General features: G+C 42.8%; 1 protein-coding gene across 3 annotated transcripts; it reads right to left on the bottom strand.

The window, feature by feature from the left end:
• Window positions 1–1,720: 1,720 nt before the first annotated feature.
• Window positions 1,721–10,597, bottom strand: LOC103627580 (ubiquitin carboxyl-terminal hydrolase 21). 3 transcript variants are annotated; one of them, XM_020538651.3, is made up of 14 exons: window positions 10,279–10,597; window positions 9,563–9,637; window positions 9,395–9,454; window positions 9,108–9,212; window positions 5,014–5,088; window positions 4,851–4,925; window positions 4,679–4,753; window positions 4,481–4,601; window positions 4,275–4,385; window positions 3,867–4,039; window positions 3,453–3,788; window positions 3,176–3,295; window positions 2,589–3,096; window positions 1,721–2,250 (listed from the first exon to the last, which is right to left on the bottom strand). In XM_020538651.3, exons 1-14 carry the CDS (start codon window positions 10,411–10,413, stop codon window positions 1,997–1,999), a joined length of 2,223 nt encoding a protein of 740 aa, XP_020394240.1. In that variant the 5' UTR covers window positions 10,414–10,597; the 3' UTR covers window positions 1,721–1,996. The 3 variants fall into 3 exon arrangements, with proteins under 3 accessions (XP_020394240.1, XP_035815145.1, XP_035815146.1); XM_035959252.1 differs by having other exon boundaries at window positions 10,147–10,596; XM_035959253.1 differs by lacking the exon at window positions 10,279–10,597 and adding an exon at window positions 9,930–10,091.
• Window positions 10,598–22,693: the final 12,096 nt, after the last annotated feature.

The following is a 22,693-nucleotide window of genomic DNA, read 5'->3' as shown; positions in this document are numbered from 1 at the left end:
TTTGATGACTGGTGAACCCATTTATTTTAAAACTAGTATTGTTGACTATTAAACATCGAGATGCGAAAACCTATTTCGCAGCATTCGAGTGGTAAAGCTACCCCACCTTTTTGTTTTAGCAAAACCCACCGAGCTAACAGCCAAGACGAGCCTGTTTTGGTTGCTCTATACGGGTCACCCTGGCTCATGGATGTATTTGGATCTGTATGTCAACTTGAATCAGAATGAGTTCAAGAAAGTTTCTCCCGTCGGCCTGGCTCCATTTTCTTGCAGTCTGATTGGCGTGACGCAACTTTGTTTTTTTGACGTATGTTGTCTTCAAAATGGGTCAGTTGAAGCAACCAATCAACAGCCCAATGCAATCTGGCTAGAACCAAACAAGCTTTACATTATCTGGTCAGTTCCCAGATGCGAGTTAGGGAAGACTGGAGAGAATCAAACAGGCCCCACCTACATCGTCTCTTTGAACTTCGAACATGAAGCCGATCTTCAACGTGTCAATCCAGACTTGACAGCATCTTCAAACATTGGAGCGATCAACGTCCATCTATCAATTTTTTAGACAAAACAGGACAGGAGATGTCTAATAGGAGTACCTTACAGGACTAGCAAATACAAAAAAAAAATCATATTTATGCTTTCATTCATTCATGTAATGAGCATATCAGCACAGCTTGGGCTTTGCTAAGATCTGTCATTAATCACCTGTTGCTGCAGGTTTTCACTGGCGCAGTACCATGACCCTCCCCCTCCCATGTCCGTGGTGGCGCTTGGGGGATTGAGCGGTGAGCACTGAGCAGGCAATGCATCCTCCGGTATCCCGTATCCGGCACTCCTACCTGAAAAATCCCTGATTCTCCGTGTTCTGTACGGCTCACTTCACTGCATTTCATGCGGTTGAGCAGTACCATGAACTTGCCAACTTGATTTAATTTGTAGACATACGATAGATAGTGTAAAGTTTAAAATAGGTGGAATGTGTGCCCACCGGTGAGCTCAGTCTTAAGGCGCCTCGCCAGGACCCGTCTTGGCAAGTGCCACCAGGTAGTGGTCTGAAGCTCTTCTTGCTAAATTCCTTTCTCCACGGAGGTTTCTCTCCAAACGCCAGCAGTCGTTCCGCTGAGCTAGCCAGGGTTTTCGTACTTAATCAGCGCTAATCAGCCATTCTTCCTAAGACCTCGTGCGGTTCTGCTATGCCATTGTCAACCCTGGCTGTCATGCCATGAGTAGAGCGAGACCTCTTTACGAGCAATATCAAGCTGAAACCCACAGGGGAAACAGCGGTGAACACAGCAGATGAGTTGTTGCCTGTTTGGAATGCAGGAGCCTTTCCTAAATACTGTGTTTTTCCTATGAAATTCCATATAAGAAATTTGTTTATTTTCACTGCCTATGGTACAGGAAAGCCCTGTCCTGTCCTAGTAAGGGCATGTTTGTTTACTTGCAGGATTATATAATCCAGCTTATTTTATATAGATTATATAATCCAGTTTATAGTCCTAAGATATTTGCTTACACAAATTATTTGTGGGTAAGAAGCCAAACAATAATCTAAAATAAGTACCTAATGACCTGCTTATGAATTATCATAATCTAGGTACCTAAATTATATAATCCACTCCAATAATATATACTGTTTGTTTGCCTCTTAACTTATTTAAGCTGGATTATATAATCTAAAGGGTAAACAAACAGGGTAGGCATGTGATAAAATGGGCAGTTGTTACAGGTGTCAATACCATAGCATAGCCACATTGGCATGTGATAAAACATCAGGAGGCAGAAATATTAAAAGAGAGTAACTAATTCTTAAGTTCACATATACCCCGCAAGGCTGAAACCAATCTAGCCACCCTAAAGCCTATGACTACAAAATTAGATTAGGGGGGAAGTTGACAACAGCAGAGTTGCTGAACCAAGATATACAGAGAAAGAGTAGCAAAAAAGGAAAGGATATACAGCAATACAAGATTTCGGCACCCAAACTTAGTAATACCTAGTACTGAAGAACCAGCTTCCTTTTCTTTTTGTCCAGAGGATCACTTGCAGGGCATCTATTAGACTCATGCTTTGCAGTTTGCTGTGCTATGCAGTCTATTAAACCTTTTCTTCGTGTGGATGTCATGCTCCTCATCAAACGGACTGCATTCTGATCAATGCAACGACCCTTCATAGCTCTAGATGCAGAGTTAGCTTTCTTCACCTTCGATGGAAATTTCAATTTTGGAAGTAAAGTCTCCTTTTCCTCATCTATAAATAAGACAAGGAGAAACATGAACCCTTAAAAAGGTGAATGAGCAGTGTTTTACAACATGTGACATTCAACTGAGTTGAGAAACAATTAAACAGATCCAAAATAATTAGCACAGCAGTGCAAAGTCTGATGTCTAGATCTGAAAGTGAGGTGATTAGAATCACATCGAAGGATTAGGCTAGTAATCATAAAGTAGTAGTGTTGTCAACTGCACAATAAATTGAGTGAGTTGATAACAAATAAATTGAGTGGGAAGTTATACCAAGGGAAATAAGATAGATGTGTTATGAAAATAAAACAAGAAGCTCATAAATAGTTGAAAATGCATCCTTACCAAAGTCCTCAAACTCAAACACACTAAACTCATCATGAGAGGCCAGTCGCTGGGAGCACCGTGGAGTAGAAGGCTTCTCGAGATTGGTGGTTTCTACACTGCGGGAACAACTAGCCACAGAATTTTGGAAAGAAACCCTGGGTGGATTATCTTCATCCATTGCATTATTGCTGTTAGAAGCACCAAAAGAACTCTTAGATGGCTCGTCGGGAAGGAATGACGTTTTGTACTGACTCGTTTCATCTTTCTTTGTCTCTTCTAATTGGCTGGCTTCATTTTTCTCTAACTTATCACCAGAACTACTGCTACTGCCTCCTCCTGAAGAAGTTGAACAGTTTACATCTATATTTTCCAAAACTGACACAGGAGATGTTCCACAGGTATTCTCAGCTTGTAGGACAACCTTGCCTTCTAACAAACTCGAGAACCATGGAAATTTGCCCTGCCTAACATAGAACAGAATATATGCTTCCTGGTTTAATGCACTTGAATCAGTAATAGAATCAACCTGCAAAATGACATGCCTATTACAATGGTGAAAAGGTTCATATCATAAAAAGCATTAGCAACTGAATGGTGGCACATACGTTGGAGTCATTCATCAAGTACCATGTACTTGGTGAAGAACGAATGGTGCAGACATAATGGCCATAGTTGGGTAATCCAGAATGCTCAACAACACCATAAAGATCATATTTCAGTTCCCCCTACAAGTGAGATATAACAGAACATTAAAATATACCTAAATGGAAATAATTCTGTTTGTGTAGAGGGACTGGAATCCAAATCCTTAGTCTAAATATTCATATAGCAGCATTCCATCATGTCTTTCAAACAGGCACTAAGTATATAGGAAAAACTCACCACAGTCTCTGGGTTGCTGTGAAATGGCTTCAAATCAACCTCAAGAGGGTATGCCACATATTTGTCAATCTTCTTAACAGAATTGTCAAGGGTTGTAAAACGCTTGAGATGAAATGCAATAACATCTGGTGCTCTATAAAGTGTAAGCTGCTTATTCTTACAAACTCGAGCATTGCAACTTTCACAGGTGAGCTTGTTTTCAGAGTCCCCAACCTGCTCTACCTTGGTAAAAGATTGCAAAGCATCTACCAGGTGATCAACCTGATCAATCTCCAAACTTAGATCCAGGAAGGGCTCAAATGTCTCTGAGCTGTGACCGCACTCGCAACAAGATAACTATAGATATAAAGAGTGGCATTAGTTGCAATACTAGTGCCAAGAGAACAAATAGATGATGAAGAAACTAAATATTACATGGCTTTTCAGTTGGCCTCCAAAAATCTCCTTGACTATACTTTCTTCTTCAAAGGATGAGCCCTTGCTCTTTGACTTGGGATCAAGAGTACACTCATGCAAGTTATCGAGCAAGCAACGTAGGAATTCATGTGCATCTTCTTGCTGTCCTGGTGTAAAATCCAAAGATAACTCTAGAAAATATTGTTAAGAAATCTCATATCACATAACTTCACATGGAAGGACTATATCAAGCTGGCAACAATTGAAAGGATGCAGTAGCGCAATACTTAAATGAAGAGTATCGTGGTCTGAGTGCTGAAAGGAAGTGGAAAGACATGAATTAACAGGAAAAAACATATATGCAAACAGCAATTATATTGGGGGGGAATTAATCTGACTCAGCAAAAGTTCAAGAGGGGAGGATACTTCTTAAACTATCTCTGAACTTTGTTGGCGCTATAACAGATCCGGACCTTCGAATTGATTCGTCAACATGTTCTTTAAGGGCACAGAAAGAACAGAACCCATCCTCATTATCTGCAGGTTAACAGTAGTTCGGATCATGCAAACTAAAATAAAACAGAATGTATTAAAAAATAGAACATTAGTTAGTTGTACGAAATTATCCATACATGAGCATGGAGTGAAATGATCATTTGAGCAAAGCTTGAGAAAAAGTGGTACAGTGTGAGTGATACACTGAAGAGTTGCATTCAGGAAGCATGTGTTCCCCATATTGCTAAGACCAGCTCCCTGCACATTTGGAAATTGTGGTAACTCATTATGGATGTCTATAAAATATAAAACTTAGCACAGAAGATACTACGTACCACACATTTGGGTTGCCTTCTATAAGAAGCAGACAAAGGAAAATGCATATCTTCAGCATCACAAGTTTCACCAATCTATTGAACAAAGCCCAGCAATATGAATGGCTTGATGTAAGAAAGGATCAAACAAAAAATGCCAAATAAAATGTGGTTAAGACAATAAAAGACTTACATTAAAATTGCATTGGTTGCTGTTAAGGGGCAACGCTTGCTTATTATCTTGGACATCCCATAAGTCTACTTCATCCTACAGCAGCACCCAAAAATAATGTTAAGGGGTTTTCAGAGGCCTAGGCTAGCAGTAAATAACATAGGGGGTGTGGTGGGGTGCTTACAAATGAATCAGGCTGCTGTGTGCCAAGGGGCTCTGGCTGCTCACTTGCTCCTCCATGCGGCACATCAACTCCATCCTACATTATAGAAATAGGTTAAAAGTTAAAACCCAAAAGGACAAGAACTATGGATCTTCTAGGCACAGAACTCTGTATTAATGTTATACATACAACAACAATGCATGTTTTGCCCCAAGTTAATCAGAGGCAATCTAGACATGAAAGTCAACAAAAGCCATCAACAAAGTGGGTGGAAAGGAAAGAAATAAAATAGTATAGATAAAACAATAATACTACCTGAAACTAATGTCATAGGTCAAGGTTCATGCACATGGATTGCTATAGGGTGCCATGTATGGAATTATAATTGCAGATCAGCTGTGTGTATCATGAATTTTACATAGTCGTTGTTTCAAATTCATGCAAAGTTCTACATCATTATCCCACCATTAGTCTCTCAAAGAAAACCTTAGTTTAGCTTAACAGGAAATTTTAATTAGTTAGTTGTGCTTCGTATTAGTAGATGTATGAGGATTGGAAGACTTCCTTAAGTCGTTTCAACATAGCCGGTCCCAAGCCCGGTAAAGGAGGAGGGTTGTGTTAGGTCCGGCAAACCAACGTAAAAACCAGCCAAATCTTATGGAGATGAAACCACAAAGAAAATCGTTGGGGCGTAACCCTCTTAGCGACGCGCCATATCGGAACCCGGGTATGGTGTTAAATGAGCAAGGGCCGGGCCGTCACCCCTTAAGTGACGCGCCGTCTCTTGATCTGGAGCTGGTGATAAATGAGCAAGGATCGGGTCGTCGCATCCTTAGTGGCGCGCTACATCGGCGCCCGGGTGTAGTGGAAAATGAGCAAGGGTCTTTGCATCTTCCTCGGCGGGTGCGAAGGGTAAGGAAGTTAGTCGAGCCAACTAGGGTCTGTGTAGGTAGTTGGAACGTAGGTTCCTTAACAGGTAAGTTACGAGAAATAGTTGACGTTGCGGTGAGGAGACGAGTAAATATTTTATGCGTTCAAGAGACCAAGTGGAAAGGACAGAAGGCGAAGGAAGTGGAAGGTACAGGCTTCAAGTTGTGGTACACGGGGACTGCAACAAACAAGAATGGAGTAGGCGTCTTGATCGATAAGAGCCTTAAAGATGGAGTAGTAGATGTTAAGAGGGTAGGAGATAGAATCATCCTAGTCAAGCTGGTCATTGGGGACTTGGTTCTCAATGTTATCAGCGCGTATGCTCCTCAAGTAGGCCTTAATGAGAACTCAAAGAGGGAGTTCTGGGAAGGCCTGGAGGACATGGTTAGTAGTGTGCCAGTTGGCGAGAAGCTCTTCATAGGAGATCTCAATGGCCATGTGGGTACATCTAGCACCAGTTTCGAGGGTGTGCATGGAGGCTTCGGCTTTGGGATTAGGAATCAAGAAGGAGAGGAAATCCTGAACTTTGCCCTAGCCTATGACATGTTTATAGCAAACACTTTCTTTAGGAAGAGGACATCCCACCTAGTGACCTTCAGTAGTGGCCAACACACTAGCCAGATTGATTTCGTCCTCTTGAGAAAAGAGGACAGGCATGCCTGCTTAGATTGCAAGGTTATACCTGGAGAGTGTGTGGTAACCCAACATAAGCTTGTCGCAGCTGACTTCCGTTTTAAGATTCGTTTACAACGGAATAAGCATAACAAGGTCACTAGAGTGGTGGAAGCTTAAAGGGGATGTGGCCCAAACTTTCAAGGAGAGAGTTATCGAGGAGGGCCCTTGGACAGAAGAGGGAGACTCAAATATCATGTGGAGGAAGATGGCGATGTGCATCCGAAAGATAGCTTCAGAAGAGTTTGGGTTGAGTCAAGGAAACAGAAGGGAAGTTAAAGACACTTGGTGGTGGAACGAAGATGTCCAAAAGGCTATCAAGGAGAAGAAAGATTGCTACAAACGCTTACATCATGACAAGTGTGCAGAAAACATAGAGAAGTATAGGATAGCGAAGAAGTCTGCAAAGCGAGCGGTTAGTAGAGCCCGAGGTCAAGCCTTTGACAACCTTTATCAACGGTTGGACACAAAGCAGGGAGAAAAGGATATCTATAGGATGGCCAAGATTCGTGAAAGGAAGACAAGGGATGTCAACCAAGTCAAATGCATCAAGGATGAAGCAAACCAACTATTAGTGAAGAATGAAGAGATCAAGAATAGATGGAAGGAGTACTTCAACAAATTGTTCAATGGAGGGAATGAGAGTTCTACAATAGAATTGGACGAACCATTCGATGACAACAACAGGGGTTTTGTACGAAGGATACAAGAATATGAAGTTAAGGAGGCGCTAAAAAGGATGAAGGTAGGAAAGGCGATGGGCCCTGATGGTATCCCTATCGAGGTATGGAGATGCCTTGGAGACATAGCGATAGTATGGCTGACTAAGCTTTTCAACACCATCTTTCGGACAAACAGAATGCCCGACGAGTGGCGGCGGAGTACATTAGTACCAATCTTCAAGAACAAAGGAGATGTTCAAAGTTGTACTAATTACCGTGGAATTAAGCTCATGAGCCATACAATGAAGCTATGGGAGAGAGTCATTGAACACCGCCTGCGAAAGCTGACGAGCGTGACCCAAAATCAGTTTGGTTTCATGCCCGGGAGATCAACTATGGAGGTCATTTTCTTACTAAGACAACTTATGGAGAGATTCAGAGAACAAAAGAAAGACCTGCATATGGTCTTCATAGACTTGGAGAAGGCTTATGACAAAGTACCCAGGAGTGTAATGTGGTGGGCCTTGGAAAAACACAAAGTAGCAACAAAGTACATTAATCTTATTAAAGATATGTACACTAATGTTGTGACAAGTGTCCGAACAAGTGATGGGGACACCGATGACTTTCCAATTAACATAGGACTACATCAAGGGTCGGCTTTGAGCCCTTATCTTTTCGCTTTGGTGATAGATGAGGTCACAAGGGACATACAAGGAGATATACTGTGGTGTATGCTTTTTGCCGATGATGTGGTACTTATTGAGGAGAGTAGGAGTGGTGTTTCGCAAAAGTTGGAATTGTGGAGGCAGACGCTGGAAGCAAAAGGTTTTAGGCTTAGTAGGTCTAAAACGGAGTATATGAAGTGTGGTTTCAGTGCCATGGGGTATGAAGATGGCGATGTTAGTCTTGATGGGCAAGTGGTACCCAAGAAAGACACTTTTCGTTACTTAGGATCAATGCTTCAGAAGGATGGAGACATCGATGAGGATGTCAGTCATAGAATTAAAGCTGGATGGTTGAAGTAGCGGCAAGCGGCGGGTGTCTTATGCGACCCCCGGGTGCCACACAAACTAAAAGGCAAATTCTACAGGACAGCAATCCGGCCGGCTATGTTGTATGGAGCAGAATGTTGGCCCACTAAAAGACGACATGTCCAACAACTATGTGTGGCAGAGATGCGTATGTTGCGCTGGATATGTGGCCACACAAGGAGAGACCGAGTCCGGAATGATGACATACGAGAGAGAGTAGGAGTGGCACCATTTGAGGAGAAGCTTATGCAACATCGTTTGAGATGGTTTGGACATATCCAACGAAGACCTGAAGAGGCACCAGTGCATATCGGAATAATTAGGCGTCCCGAGAATGTGAAGAGAGGTAGAGGTCGACCAACCTTGACGTGGACAGAGGCTGTGAAGAGGGACCTGAAGGAGTGGAATATTGATAAAGAGCTCGCCATGGATAGGAAGGGGTGGAAGTGTGCAATTCACGTGCCAGAACCTTGATTTATAGTTTCGCTTTTCCTCCTTAATCGTTTGACCTTTTCTTGTGCCCATTTAGACCTTGCTGATTCTTGTGGGTTTTATCTCTTTTATGTGTTCCCCCGTTTCGTCGTTTTCGGTTCTCCTTTGCCTTTGTTTCCCCTTTTTTTCTTTGGGGGTTGAGCTCTGAGGTTTTCATACGGGGTTTCATCTCTAGCCTACCCCAACGTGCTTGGGACAAAAGGCTTTGTTGTTGTTGTTGTTGTTGTTGTTGTTGTTGTTGTAAAAGAGAACGGAACAGGTATATATACATGAAGTTCCTGAGATGATTTTGCAGATAAAAACTGACAAACTGAATGCTTTGTACCATTGATTGTTCCATTTTCATAACACCTTGCACCAAACTGACTTCCTTATTGATTGAATGTCGTGAACATGAATCGTCTTCCCTGTCCAATGTACCAGATATGCCCTGAACAACAAATCCACGAACCAGTAAGCAAATATTAATATCAGAACAGCCCAAACAAATTCAATGGGTCTGTCCATCCGCCATTGAGTTCAAGCCACTCTATATCTGAGAACAGGTATGCCCAACGATTACAAGCTGCAAAACATCAAAAGATCACATAAATGTCGAGATAAAAGACTCACAGTGTGGTCATTTTCATTGGCAGCAGCAACACAAGTCCCATCCCACGAATTCGAGTAGCTCTGTAAGCAGCAGGGAAAACATGTAGGCAGGTTATGAACTTAAGAATAATAACAAATTGACACTGCTAAAGTGCTAATTCTGTATAGAATCATGAGTTTTTGACTTACAACAGTGCGAAGTGGTTGGCACATCGAAAAAAATGGTTGATGCTGATTAGTATTTTGATCCCCTACACCAACCACCTAACAGAAGTGATGATGGTAATATATTAACATCATGACACAAAAATTACAGCTATTACTTCCTACGATACCCATTTCCCGTTCACAGCAAATTGGCAAAGCAGATAGTTCACAACGAACGCAGATCAGAACTATGACCATTCTTATTTTGTTTTGACCTGGGTTGACCGTTCCATTAGCAATTGAGACGATTTGAACAAAGACAACGACAACCTCATCACTGCCCCCTTTCTGAATTAGAGGTGTTAATAGCGATCGCTCCTGCAATTAGTAACAGCTGAGGCGTCCTTACCGAATTAGCGTGTTGGGGATATCAACCCGCACAAACTCCTCAGGGCCCGAATTAACGAGATCCGATATCAAACCACCGCAATAACCTCCTCATGGCCCGAATTAACGCGATCCAATGTTAAACCACCACAATAACCCAGACGGAGAACAAACTAAAATGTCAAAGCCCTGACGCAAGCATCACACTGCAAGTCAATCGCCCGAGAAAAAAAACACACCCTTAATTGGTAAACCCTGAGGCTCCAGGCCTCCAAGCCCAAGCGTACTCCTACCTCGCAAGCTTCCGCCTCCAGCGGGACCTGGAAATTGAAGAGTCCAAACCAACCCAATCAAAAGGTAACGAATCTTACCGGAACGGAGTCGGGTGGCATCTGCCCCGCGTCGCCATCCTGCTCCGCCATGGAATAGAGAGGGATGCGGGCGCCAGTTAGGGTTTCGCGCCCACGGAGTAGGTGGCCGGCCGGTTGGTGCGGGCGCGGAGTCATGGGATTTCAGGGAAGAGGAAGGTTTGTTTTGGTTGGGGGATTGGCGAGACAACCAAAACGGAAGGCGATTTTGTTGGTTGAGCGGATGCAAGGCGAGGGAAAGAATTTGGGGGACGGCGGAAAATTTCGGGTTTGAAACGGAGGCGGGAGCTGCGCGTCTTGGTTAACTGATGACGCTGCGGCGGCGGAGGAAGACGTGGGGAATGACTAATATACAGCGTGCAAATATATTTTTTTTTGTCTTTTAAATCTAAATTGAACGGTAGATATAATTATAGTTTGTTAGAGAATTTTTTTATAAAAATACATCTATATCTATACTCTATACTATACTTAGAGCAACTCCAACCATGAGCTCTATAATTGGGCCCTATAATTTGATTTACATATCTATTCTATTTGTTTAGGGCCCAAATACAAACACTGATTCCAATCGATGGACCCTAAAATGACGTACTTTACAACTACCATCGTTCCACCGTCTTTGTTCCCACTCCATACCTGTCATTGCAGTCTATAATTTTTTTTGCGGCGCCGCCAAGAGAAAGTTGTTGAGTCGCCGAGCGTCAGGGACGAGCTGCCGCTAGGAGCAGACTGTTGATCAGCCGGGCGTCGGTGAGATGTTGTCTTTCCTGCACAACAAGTACGAGCTGCCGCTAGGAGCAGACTGTTGATCAGCCGGGCGTTGGCGAGGTGCTGTCTTTCCTGCACAACAAGTTTTTCAAGGTACGTTCACTCTTGGATCGTGTAAACAAATGCAAGATCAGTGAGCAGATTGTTTGGTTTGATTTATCGCCAACCAAATAGCAGCAGGATCATGTTGACATGGTACATCCGTAAACCTACCGTATACAGTCAGTGAGAATAGATTTTGCAACCTGTGGCCTTCTTTCTAATATACATCCACATAGTTCTGTGCTAATTCTAAGATAATAATCATGCAGCTGATTGATATATGATGTCCTGCTAATTTGATGCGGTGCAAGATGAGGTCTAAAAGTAGGAGATCCATGAGGCGTAAAGAAGTTGCTGAGATTGATCATGATTATTATGTATCGGTTCTTATGATGGGTGAATACCGGAAGAGGAAGAATGAAGGTCAACGTAAAAGACGTCGAGGTTCAATATTTGGACACGAGGTATATGATCGCAGTAGAGGAGAACATGATTTAAAATTATTTAATGACTACTTTGCTGAGCGTCCAACATATCCTGAGAAGTATTTCCGACGACGGTTTCGGATGAGTCGTCCTCTTTTCATGCGGATTGCTGAAGGTGTTAAACAACATGATAACTACTTCCATCAGAAAAGAAATGCTGTCGGTGCTCTTGGGTTTTCCTATCTTCAAAAGGTGACTGCAGCTTTTAGACAACTTGCTTATGGTGTTCCAGCAGATTACGTTGATGAGTATTTACGGATTGGAGAAAGCACTGCTATCGAGAGCCTACGGAAATTTGTTAGGGCAGTGTGTGAGGTTTTTGGACCAGAGTATCTGAGAGCTCCAAATGAAAATGATACAGGTAGATTACTTACTATTGCTGAACATCTTGGCTTTCCTGGAATGCTTGGTAGTGTTGATTGTATGCATTGGAAGTGGAAAAATTGTCCTACAGCTTATCAAGGCATGTACTGTGGTCATGTCAAAGAACCAACAATTGTACTAGAGGCAGTGGCGTCTACCGATTTATGGATATGGCATGCCTTCTTTGGTCTACCAGGGTCTTTTAATGATATCAATGTTTTGCATAGATCCCATCTTTTTGACAGACTTACTCAAGGAGAAGCTCCATCAGTTAACTATACAATTAATGGACACAATTATGACAAGGGTTACTACTTAGCAGATGGGATCTATCCTAATTGGTCAACTTTTGTCAAAACAATTAAGGCACCGATAAATTTCCTCAATGAAAGGATCAGGTTCTTCCTCACTGCGTTTTTTTCCTTTAGCTTTTTCCTTTTCAGCTTTCCTTCCTAGAGGTCTTTCTGAATTTGGACGCTCTTCCCCATTGGCGTTGTCTTCCTTTGAAATCTTCTCTTCTGCCCACTTTGGCTCATTTTTAAGAATATTCCATGCATGGAATAGTGTAAATGCCTTTCCTTTAATTTTTTGGAACATTGTACTAGCTTCTGCTACCTACGTACACAAAAATGAGGACATCTCAGGAAAAGATATATTAACAAAGTCTTTGAAAGAATAACAATTAGAGGTAAGTAGGGTACCTTATCACTCATTGTCTTGCCACTTTCATTCTTCCTTTCTATTGCATCTACGAAACCTTGAAACAGACTCACTTCTTTATGAATAGTACTACTCCATCGATGCTTCAATGACGACCAATTGCGATCTGATTCAAATGTCTTATTGTCATGAAAGTACTTTTCAACTCTTTCCCAAAATCTACCATCCTTTTGATCCCTTCCAACAATAGCATCTTTACTTATATTAAGATATGCCGAAATCAGTAATATATCTTCTTCTTCATTGAAATTCTTGGAACGTCCCTTTGGTTTTGACTGTGAAACCAAGTCTTTCACTGGTGGGGACTCCATAACTTCATTTTCATTTTCCAGGTTTTCGTCAATGATAAAAACATTGTCATGGTCCTGATTCAGTAGGTTAGTGAAATACCCAGGTGACATGGAGCTACAAAAAATAGCAGACACTTTTGAAGTGAACAAGACATTGTTTGGACAATTCAGTATACATCTAGTTTCTTTTCGTTTGATAATATGAAAGTACATTGAGATAATTATTGGCTATAAACATTATAATATATACTTCCCTTGCCGAGTGGTTCTATATTCTAAACAAATGATGACGGCAGTGTACTACTGTAAACAAATATCAACATAAACTAAAATAAACAAACTACCCAAATCTGGCAAGAGAACGAGAAAAAACAAACTAACTTTGTACAGGCACGAAACCTAAATCTGGCATAAGGAAAACAGGTAAAGAAATAACAGAGAAATCTACCTGTACGCATCCATGTTTGGCAATGGAGGCAGGTGTGTCGGTTGTGACGCAGACTGATGATCAGCATCCGTGATTGAGGGACGACGGCGAGAAGCTGGTGCTGGTACTTGGCGAGATGTGGCTTGGGCGGGCTGAGAACCACCTCCGATTGTATCAAGAACCTTATTCAAAGACAAACGCCGATTCTTCGTCGACGGCCGTGACATGGGGGAACGAGGTCGAGCATCCATCGAACCTGCCATCAAAACGATTAGGAAAGGGAGAAGGACAACAGAATGGTGGAGAAAAAGTGTGGAGATGATCCGAGCAACGTACCAGGAACCAAAGAAGGGATATGTGGTAGATGGCGTTTGCAAGATGCTGGATCGTGGTCTTGATGGTGGCGGCCGCGGAGGGGAGAAACAGCGCCGTGAAATATCCGTGGGAGTTGAAAGACGTGGGAAACAGTATTGGGCCGCTCCTGTACGGGTCTCAAATATACTGTTCCTGATAATGGGCCCTAAGTTTTTTTGATGAATTCTATTAAAATAGGGCTCCTGTTGGACTTATTTTTTCTGATTGGGGCCCTATATTTCAATTTGTTTATGAGTTTAGGGCTTGTATTGGAGTTGCTCTTAAAGCATCAGTTTCAACGGTCGTCATGCGTCATCTTTTTACAAATAACTTCTCACAGTTATTTCAAATTAATTCGCTGTACGTTTATAGATAGCCAAACAGCGCTCGGCATGGGCTAGACGCACGCGGGTCACAACTATGGCTCAGGCACGTCATGCCGGCCTGCTAACTGTGTCGGGCCAGCCCGTTAACCCGTCGACCCATTTAATTAAATCAGCGTAAAATGTTAAAAAAACGATGTAGGAGGCGGGTTCGAACGGTCGTCATGCGTCATCTTTTTACATATAACCCCTCACAGCTATTTCAAATTAATCCGCTATACGTCTATAGATGGCCAAACGGCGCTCGGCACGGGCTAGACGCACGCGGGCCACAACTATGCATAGGCACGTCATGTCGGCCTGCGTGTCGGTCCAGCCCGTTAGCCCATCGACCCATTTAATTAAATCAGCATAAAATGTTAAAAACGATGTAGGTGGTGGGGTTCAAACCCATGTCCTGATGAAAGAAGTACGAGAGACACTAGGTAAAGCTGTCTAACCAGTAGAACATCATGCTAGGATGTTTTTAATATTGAATATAAGTTGTATATAAGTATATACATTTTTTGTAAAATAAAAAAATAATCGTGTCGGGCCGGGCCGGCACTACGGGCCGATGCTACAACCCAAGCACGACACGACGTTCTTGGCTCTTTCAAACATTAGGTCGTTTCTGAGACCACATTGGCGTAATGGACTACATGATGTTTGAGGTTGCTGAAATTGATGGAGCAACAATGATTTGTCACACTAACAGCAAAATGAAAGGTTATTTGTTGGTTTTTAAACGTTAGTAATTGCTACAAAGTAGCATAATTTATATGGAGCGCATCCAGTTTTTATTTATGCCTGACTTTAGCAATCACTCCATATTTTGATCTATCTTTTTTATAAGTTTGACTTCATGGGACTTATTTTAGAAACTTGAGCTCACAATCTTTATCTTATTTGGTCTATGTATGATGGAATTATGTCATTTTATAATATATGTTCATTCAGTCAGTCGTTGTGAACTCTTTTTTAATCGCTCACTTCATTGGTCGTGTTGTACCAAGACATATTGCATGGAGTAAACAATAACATCAGTTAGCCAAATCAAAAAAAATATTATATAGAGAGCGGAGATAATCAATAAAAAATCTTGAATTTTTTCATGGATAATTTACGTGGGTATTGTTGTAAGCCGCCGCAACGCACGGGCAACCGACTAGTTAGGTGGTGGTGGAAGGGTTTAAGTACTAAATATGATATACCGTTAAAATTAGATCTAACTAAGTAAAATATTTGTTTGCACCCTTCCACCTAGTGTATGCTTACATATTAGTCGTCGGAAGATGTGATGTTTTGACTGTCGACTACGATCTATGGATATCCCTTGTGGCCAGCGGCCTTGACCCTTGTCGGGTGGCGTCTCAGACGGTCTCCAACCATCCCCTCTCACGCTCACCTATCTAGGGCTAGAAAAAAGCTCGAACTCGCGAGCCGGCTCGAGAACAGAGCGGCTCGCGAGCGAGCCGAGCCAGGTTTTCGAGCTTGTTGATGCAACGAGCCGAGCCGAGCCACTCTAGCTCACGAGCTACACAAAAATAATCAACCTATGCAATAATGATGGATATTGGATAATTTTATAGATATTTGACTCGTTTCTTAGTCTTTAGTAATCGATATATGACAATTATAATTTAGATTACTTGTAATGACGTGTTATGAATATTTATTTCACATTTATAGGCTATTAATTCACTATATAATGCAATATTAGTTTTCAATGTGCAGCTCGTGAGCCGGTATCGAGTCGAGCAACTCGTGAGCCAGTATCGAGTCGAGCCTCCTTTTACATCTCATTGAGTAGACGAGTCAAGCCGGCTCGGCTCGTTTCTAGCCCTACACCTGTCCCCGTGTATGGGTGATCCCGAAGCCAGATGGCAATGTCTCAGTCCCTTATTTCTCGCGGGAAATTCCTCCATTATGGTTTGTTCGATTATCTCAATTCATAAGGAGATTGGAGGGAATTAAATCATCTCCTAGTCTCCTCTTAGTCAAAAATGACTAGGAGAGGATTTAATCCCCTCCAATCACCTTCTGAATTGGTGTAACCGAACAATCCCTTAGGCTTTGTTTGGATATTATCGTATTCACCTCAAGGTGTATTAGGGTCTAAATTAATTTGTATCCTAATCCACCTCAATACACATAGATTGAGGTGAATACATGAGTATCCAAACAAGACTTAAGGGTTGATTTGGTGTTCAGGGATCACGAGGAAATCGATAGGGTGAATAGCAAGGGGATTCCACCCCATGGATCCCCTCATGATCCCTGAGCACCAAAACCAGCCCTTAAGGGACGGGACTGGTGAAAGGGAAATGTGCCCTTAGGCCATTTCTAAGTATTTTGGTGATTAAGTGTCCAACACAAGTGCCTAAGTGTTAAATTGTGCCAAGGACTCAAGAAGTGCAAATCAAGATTAAAGGTATGTTTCTAGACTTAGTACATTGTTTTCAAGACTAATGTATTGTGTCTAAGTGCTAGAAACAGGAGAAACAATTTTGGAGAAGTTGGCTGTGTACAGCCAAAAGGCTGCTCGGTCTGGGTGCACCGGACAGTGTCCGGTGCGCCAGGCTGGCTCTGGTGAAAAGGACGCTCTCGGGACTTCATCGGCGGCGTACGACTAAAATTCACCGGACTGTCCGGTGAGCCAACAGTCGGCCGGGCCAATGGTCGGCTGCGTAATCCGCGCGCGACGCGTGGCAGAGCCAACGGTCAGAAGGGGGCACCAGACAGTGTCCGGTGTGCACCGGACAGTGTCCGGTGCGCCAACGGCTCTGAAACTCCAACGGTCGGCTTCGCCAAAGAAGGAAAGAAATCTGCACCGGACAGTGTCCGGTGGTGCACCGGACTGTCCGGTGCGCCAGGCGACAGAAGGCAAGAATTGCCTTCCTGGAATGCTCTCAATGGCTCCTAGCTGCCTTGGGGCTATAAAAGGGACCCCTAGGCGCATGGAGGAGCACACCAAGCATTCTCTAAGCATTCCTAAGCACCAAGACTTCAAATCCGCGCATTCGATTCTTTGTGATAGCAACTAGAGCTCCATTTGAGTAGAGAACTCTTTGAGTTGTGTTGAGAGCTCGTGTTGTGACTTGTGTGCGTATTGTCGCTCTGATTTTGTGTCTTGTGTGCGTTGCTCATCCCTCCCTTACTCCATGCTTCTTTGTGAACATCAAAGTGTAAGGGCGAGAGGCTCTAAGTTGTGGAGATTCCTCGCAAGCGGGATATAGTAAAAAGCAAAACACGTGGTATTCAAGTGGGTCTTTGGACCGCTTGAGAGGGGTTGATTGCAACCCTCGTCCGTTGGGACGCCACAACGTGGAGTAGGCAAGTGTTGGACTTGGCCGAACCACGGGATAAACCAATGTGTCTATCTGTGTTGATCTTCTTGTGGTTATCGTGTCTTGCAAGAACTCTTCTCTAGCCACTTGGCTTTATTGTGCTAACTCCTAATCAAGTTTTGTGGCATTAAAGTTCAAGTTTTATAGGATCACCTATTCACCCCCCTCTCTAGGTGCTCTCAGCTGGGAAAGTTTCTTCCCCCATGGGATGTAAACGGGAGAAATTCTTCCTGAAAGGGAAATGTGCCTTTGGGCCATTTTTATAATATTTTGGTGATTAAGTGTCAAACACATAGTAAGTGAGTTGCTATGTGCCAAACAAGCAAAAAGTGCAAATCATATAACAAGGTATGTTTTTAGACTTAGTAATTGGTTTTTGTATACTAATGTATTTGTCTAAGTGTTAGAAACAGAGCAGAGAAGAAAAGAAACGAATTGCAAAAGACTTGGTTGTGTGCAGCCAAAGTCCAGCTTGGCCTGGCACATCGGACTGTCCGTTGGTGCACCGGACAGTGTCCGGTGCGCCAGGCTGGTCCGCGTGAAAAGGCCGCTCTCGGGACTCGACGGCGGCGTACGACTATAATTCACAGGACTGTCTGGTGAGTCATCCGCGGCGAACTCGTCGCCCTCGGGAAAAGCAAAAGGGCGACGTGGCTATAATTCACCGGACTGTCCGGTGGTGCACCGGACTGTCCGGTGAGCCAACGGTCGGCCGCGCAATCTTCGCGCGACACGTGGACTGCTCCAACGGTCAGCTGGTGTACCGGACTGTCCGGTGGGCACCAGACAGTGTCCGGTGCGCCAATTAGCTCTGAGGACCAACGGTCGGATGCACTAGAAAAGGAAGGAGATCACGCACCGGACAGCTACAGTGACTGTCCGATGGTGCACCGGACTGTCCGGTGCACCACCTGACAGAAGGCAAGTTTGGCCTCCCAAGTTGGCCTCCAACGGCTCCTAGCTGCCTTAGGGCTATAAAAGGGACCCCTAGGCGCATGGAGGAGCAAACCAAGCATTCTCTAAGTATTCCAAAGCATCCAGACTCCGCTCCCGCGCATTTGCTTCGTTGTGTTAGTGATTTGAGCTCCATTTGAGTTGCAAACTCCGTGTGTTGTGTTTCAAGCTCAAGTCGTGACTTGTGTGCGTGGTTGTCCTGCGAATTTGAGTCTTGTGTGTGTTGCTCTTCCCAACCTTACTACGTGCTTTATTTGTGATCAATATTGTAAGGGCGAGAGGCTCCAACTTGTGGAGATTCCTCGCAAACGGGAAGAAAACTATAAGGAAGAAAGCAGTGGTATTCAAGTTGATTATTGGATCACTTGAAAGGGGTTGAGTGCAACCCTCGTCCATTGGGACGCCACAACGTGGAAGTAGGCAAGTGTTACTTGGCCGAACCACGGAAAAAATCGGGTGTCTCTTGTGTTTGCTCTCTTTGTGATTATTTGTGTTCGCAAGAGCTCGCCTCATAGACTTGATTAACTTGAGCTAATATCTCTTTAATCAAGCTTGTTGGAATTTAGTGTTGAATTTTACAGGATCACCTATTCAACCCCCCTCTAGGTGCTCTCACTTCCCCCAACAGGTAACGGGTGAAAGGATCACGATGCCCAAGAGGGGGTGAATTGGGCTTTTCTAAAAATCAACACTAATTAAAACCTAAGCAAGAGCCCAACTTCACCCCAACAACTAGCAATAAGAGAATAATACTAGAAATACAACAATGCCAAGACAATACTTCAAATACTTGCTAAACAAAAACAAAATATAAAATGCTTGAATTAAGTGTGAAATATAAAGCAAGTTTTAGAAGACTCCTCCAATTTTTCCCGAGGTATCGAAGAGTCGGCACTCTCCCCTAGTCCTCGTTGGAGCACCTGCGCAAGGGTAACGCTCCCCCTTGGTCCTCGCAAGAACCAAGTGCTTGCTATGAGATGATCCTTTGCCACTCCGGCGTGGTGGATCCCTCACGACCGCTTACAAACTTGAGTCGGGTCACCAACAAGATCTCCAAGGTGATCATCGAGCTCCCAACGCCACCAAGCCATCTAGGTGATGTCGATCACCAAGAGTAACAAGTCGTAGACTTTCACTTGACCAAGAGAAGCCTAATGCATGCGGTGTGTGCTCTAGGTGGCTCTCGCTAGCGCTAATGAGGTCCAAATGCGGGATTAAGATTCTCTAATCACCTCACTAGGCTTTGTGGTGCCTGCAATGCTCTACCAATGTGTAGGAGTAAATGTGGGCAGCAAGACAATCAATATGGTGGGTGGAGGGGGTATAAATAGCCCTCACCCACCAATTAGCCGTTACACAAATTCTGTTGCGCATGGCCGGGCGCACCGGACAATCTGGTGCGCCACCGGTGCGCCAACAGTCGACTCCAACGGCTAGTTCTGACAGCTAGTCATTGGACATATAGCACACCGGGCAGTGAACCGTCACAGTCTGGTGTGCACCGGATAGTCCGGTGCGCTGTCCGGTGTGCCACTAAAATTCATCTACCGAACCCTGCGCTCTCGGGTTTCTGCGCACAGGGGAAGGGCCTTCCCCGAGCCAACCTGGCCCACTTGATAGAGGGCGCATCGGACAGTCCGGTGCCCCAAGCACATAAACCCTAATTTCAGTTTTCTTATGTTTTTCAAATCGGTTTTGTTCTAACTTGTGAGTATGTTCTAGAGTGACACCTAGCACTATATGTGAGTGTGAATATGCACCAACTCTACACTAGAACTCTCTTGGTCAAACTACTCATCGACACCCCTCTTTATAGTACGGCTAAAACAAAACAAAAGACCTAACTATATAACGAGTGTCCGCAACTCCTTGACACTCGGAATACAAAGACCTTCACCTTTTGTTTCGTCGCTTTAGCCGTCGCTTCAAGTTCTTATCTCCGGGATTGTTTTCACCTTTGTAGTACATCTACCTATAATGCGACCTAACTTACCATTTGTCTCTACAAAACACACGTTAGTCACATATAATATTATGTTGTCATTAATCACTAAAACCAACCAGGGGCCTAGATGATTTCAACGGGGATGGGGACGAGGAGCATTCCCCACGGGGACCTGTTAAACTTGCATGTGTTGATGTTTTCGTGTACTAGTTAATGCTAAAAAATAAATATTTATCTTGTCAAAAGATCAATCATCATACAAATGTGTTCATTTTGATGTACACATAATGATTCCTTACGTCTACCAATATGTATAAGTGAAAGTGGTTTGCATTAATGACAAAGGATGTATTTCCTAATTATACTTTAAACGGGAACCCCTATTGGGGATTTATCCCGCGGGGAACGGGAATGGGGAAGAAATATCCCCCGCAAGCGTTCGTGGGGATCCCCGCAGGAAAATTTTTTAGTCGCAGGAACGGGTATGAGAAGCTATTCCGTGACAATGAATTTCCCATTGCCATCCCTACCTCCAACAATGCACTCTCGATGGGCCTCTCCATGGAGAGAGAAGAAAAGCACACATGCGATGGGAAGTTTTAATCTTCCCCATTTTTAATTTGTGTTTTAACTATGAAAAATAATTTCTTTTTAGTATAATTAATTAATAATAATATGTATTACGGTACTATAGATATGATACTCTCTATGTCTTAAATTAAAATTTTTTATTCTTTTAGTATATTCATACAATAATTAATGTATGTGTTCTATATATGTGTCTAAATTGTATTCATTTAAATATAGATATAAAAACACAAGTTACAACGACTAGTATTTTTGGATGGGGGAGTAGCATTTTTAAAACTAAAAAAACTAATGTAAAAAAGTTAAATGGTTTAGTTAGAAGGTAAATAGGAGCTGAATAGAGGGAATGATCGGACACGAGATGAAACAGGGAAAGAATAGTTAATAGAGAGACATTTAAATATGAATATAAAGTATATTTGAGAGGGAGAATAGTTGGAGAGAGGCTGAGCTCCTAATTAACTGTTTGCTGGATGAGCGCAGTTTTTTTGCCGCGACACGTGTCTCGCCCGCGTTCGTGTCGAACGGGTCAAACTCCGTCGAAGTTTGACTCTGCTACTCTAGTGGTCTATTGTCTGTAGTGTGGACGGTGGAGCCACCAGTGCTTTCTTGTTTTTTTTCGCTTATGGTCATTTAGACGTCGACATGGGAGGATATAGAATTAAATTGGGTTCAATTATAAATCAGCCATAATATTGAAATGAGATATAATTACAATTCTTTTGTTTAGATGTCACTAAATTGTAGTTTGGAATTGTATGGTCCAATTCCACTCAACACAGAGGAGTGATACACTGTATTGGGAGAGAGTTTTAAATTATAGTCCAATTCCAGTGAATTAGGACTCTGATTTTAAATCTCAATTTAATGTGCAACCAAACAATTAAATTCTAAAAAGCTGATTCCAATTCCAATTCTGAAAAGCTAACGTTTTTTACGCTAGTGCCACTATCCAAATGCGTATGTAACACGTGTCAAGTCATACTAGTAGATGGGACACGCGTTGTATAATCTGTTTCTTAAACACTTTTACACAGAGATAGGATGTGATCAAGGGTAAATTATTATATTTTACAATCAGTAGTGTGTATGGTTACATGAAGTTCAAAGTAGTAAACAGACCATATCTTCAGCTAGATTATGTCCGTTAATATAATAAGTTAGTTGCAGTTCTTGACATGTATGCACATGCAAAAGGAGTCGACAGTCGCACGAATGCTCTAGTAGCATAACAGCGAGGGTATAGAAGACAGCAACGACCATTGTGCAAAAGATAGGTGCTATATTTTACAATAAGTTGTTTGCACCTTCAGTTTGAAGCATAATCAACAAAATCGCCATGTTGTATCAACAAAATCAACACTGTATCCTGGTTCTAGATCTCCTCCTGTTGCGCCCGTCGCACCAGAAAGGTCTATTTGATGAGGAAGACTTAACGAATTCTTTAGCAAATTATGCGAAAGTTCATAAAGAACCCTGAAAGGAGTTGGGGAGAGCTTCGAAGTATGTCAGGTTCTTTAAGAGTTAGTCCGGAGTAAAATATTACTTGGATGAGATTTCTCCATTGTGGGATCATTGCTAGGTCTGAATTCAACCACCACTTTGCACTTCCATACTAGACAATTCTAAGTTTTGATTATTGATGCAGTTTTTAGAAATAAATATGAACATGTTTGAAAACATCATCTCGTTAAAGCCTCTCAGATAACCACAATCTTACGTTAGTATACTACTACTATTAAGCTAGTAGTGTAGACTTGACACAAC

The sequence above is a fragment of the Zea mays genome, chromosome 5, assembly GCF_902167145.1.
Source record: "Zea mays cultivar B73 chromosome 5, Zm-B73-REFERENCE-NAM-5.0, whole genome shotgun sequence".
NCBI classification, from domain to species: domain Eukaryota; kingdom Viridiplantae; phylum Streptophyta; class Magnoliopsida; order Poales; family Poaceae; genus Zea; species Zea mays.
Note: the sequence above shows the minus strand (reverse complement) of the source record. Positions and strands in the feature narration are given on the sequence as shown.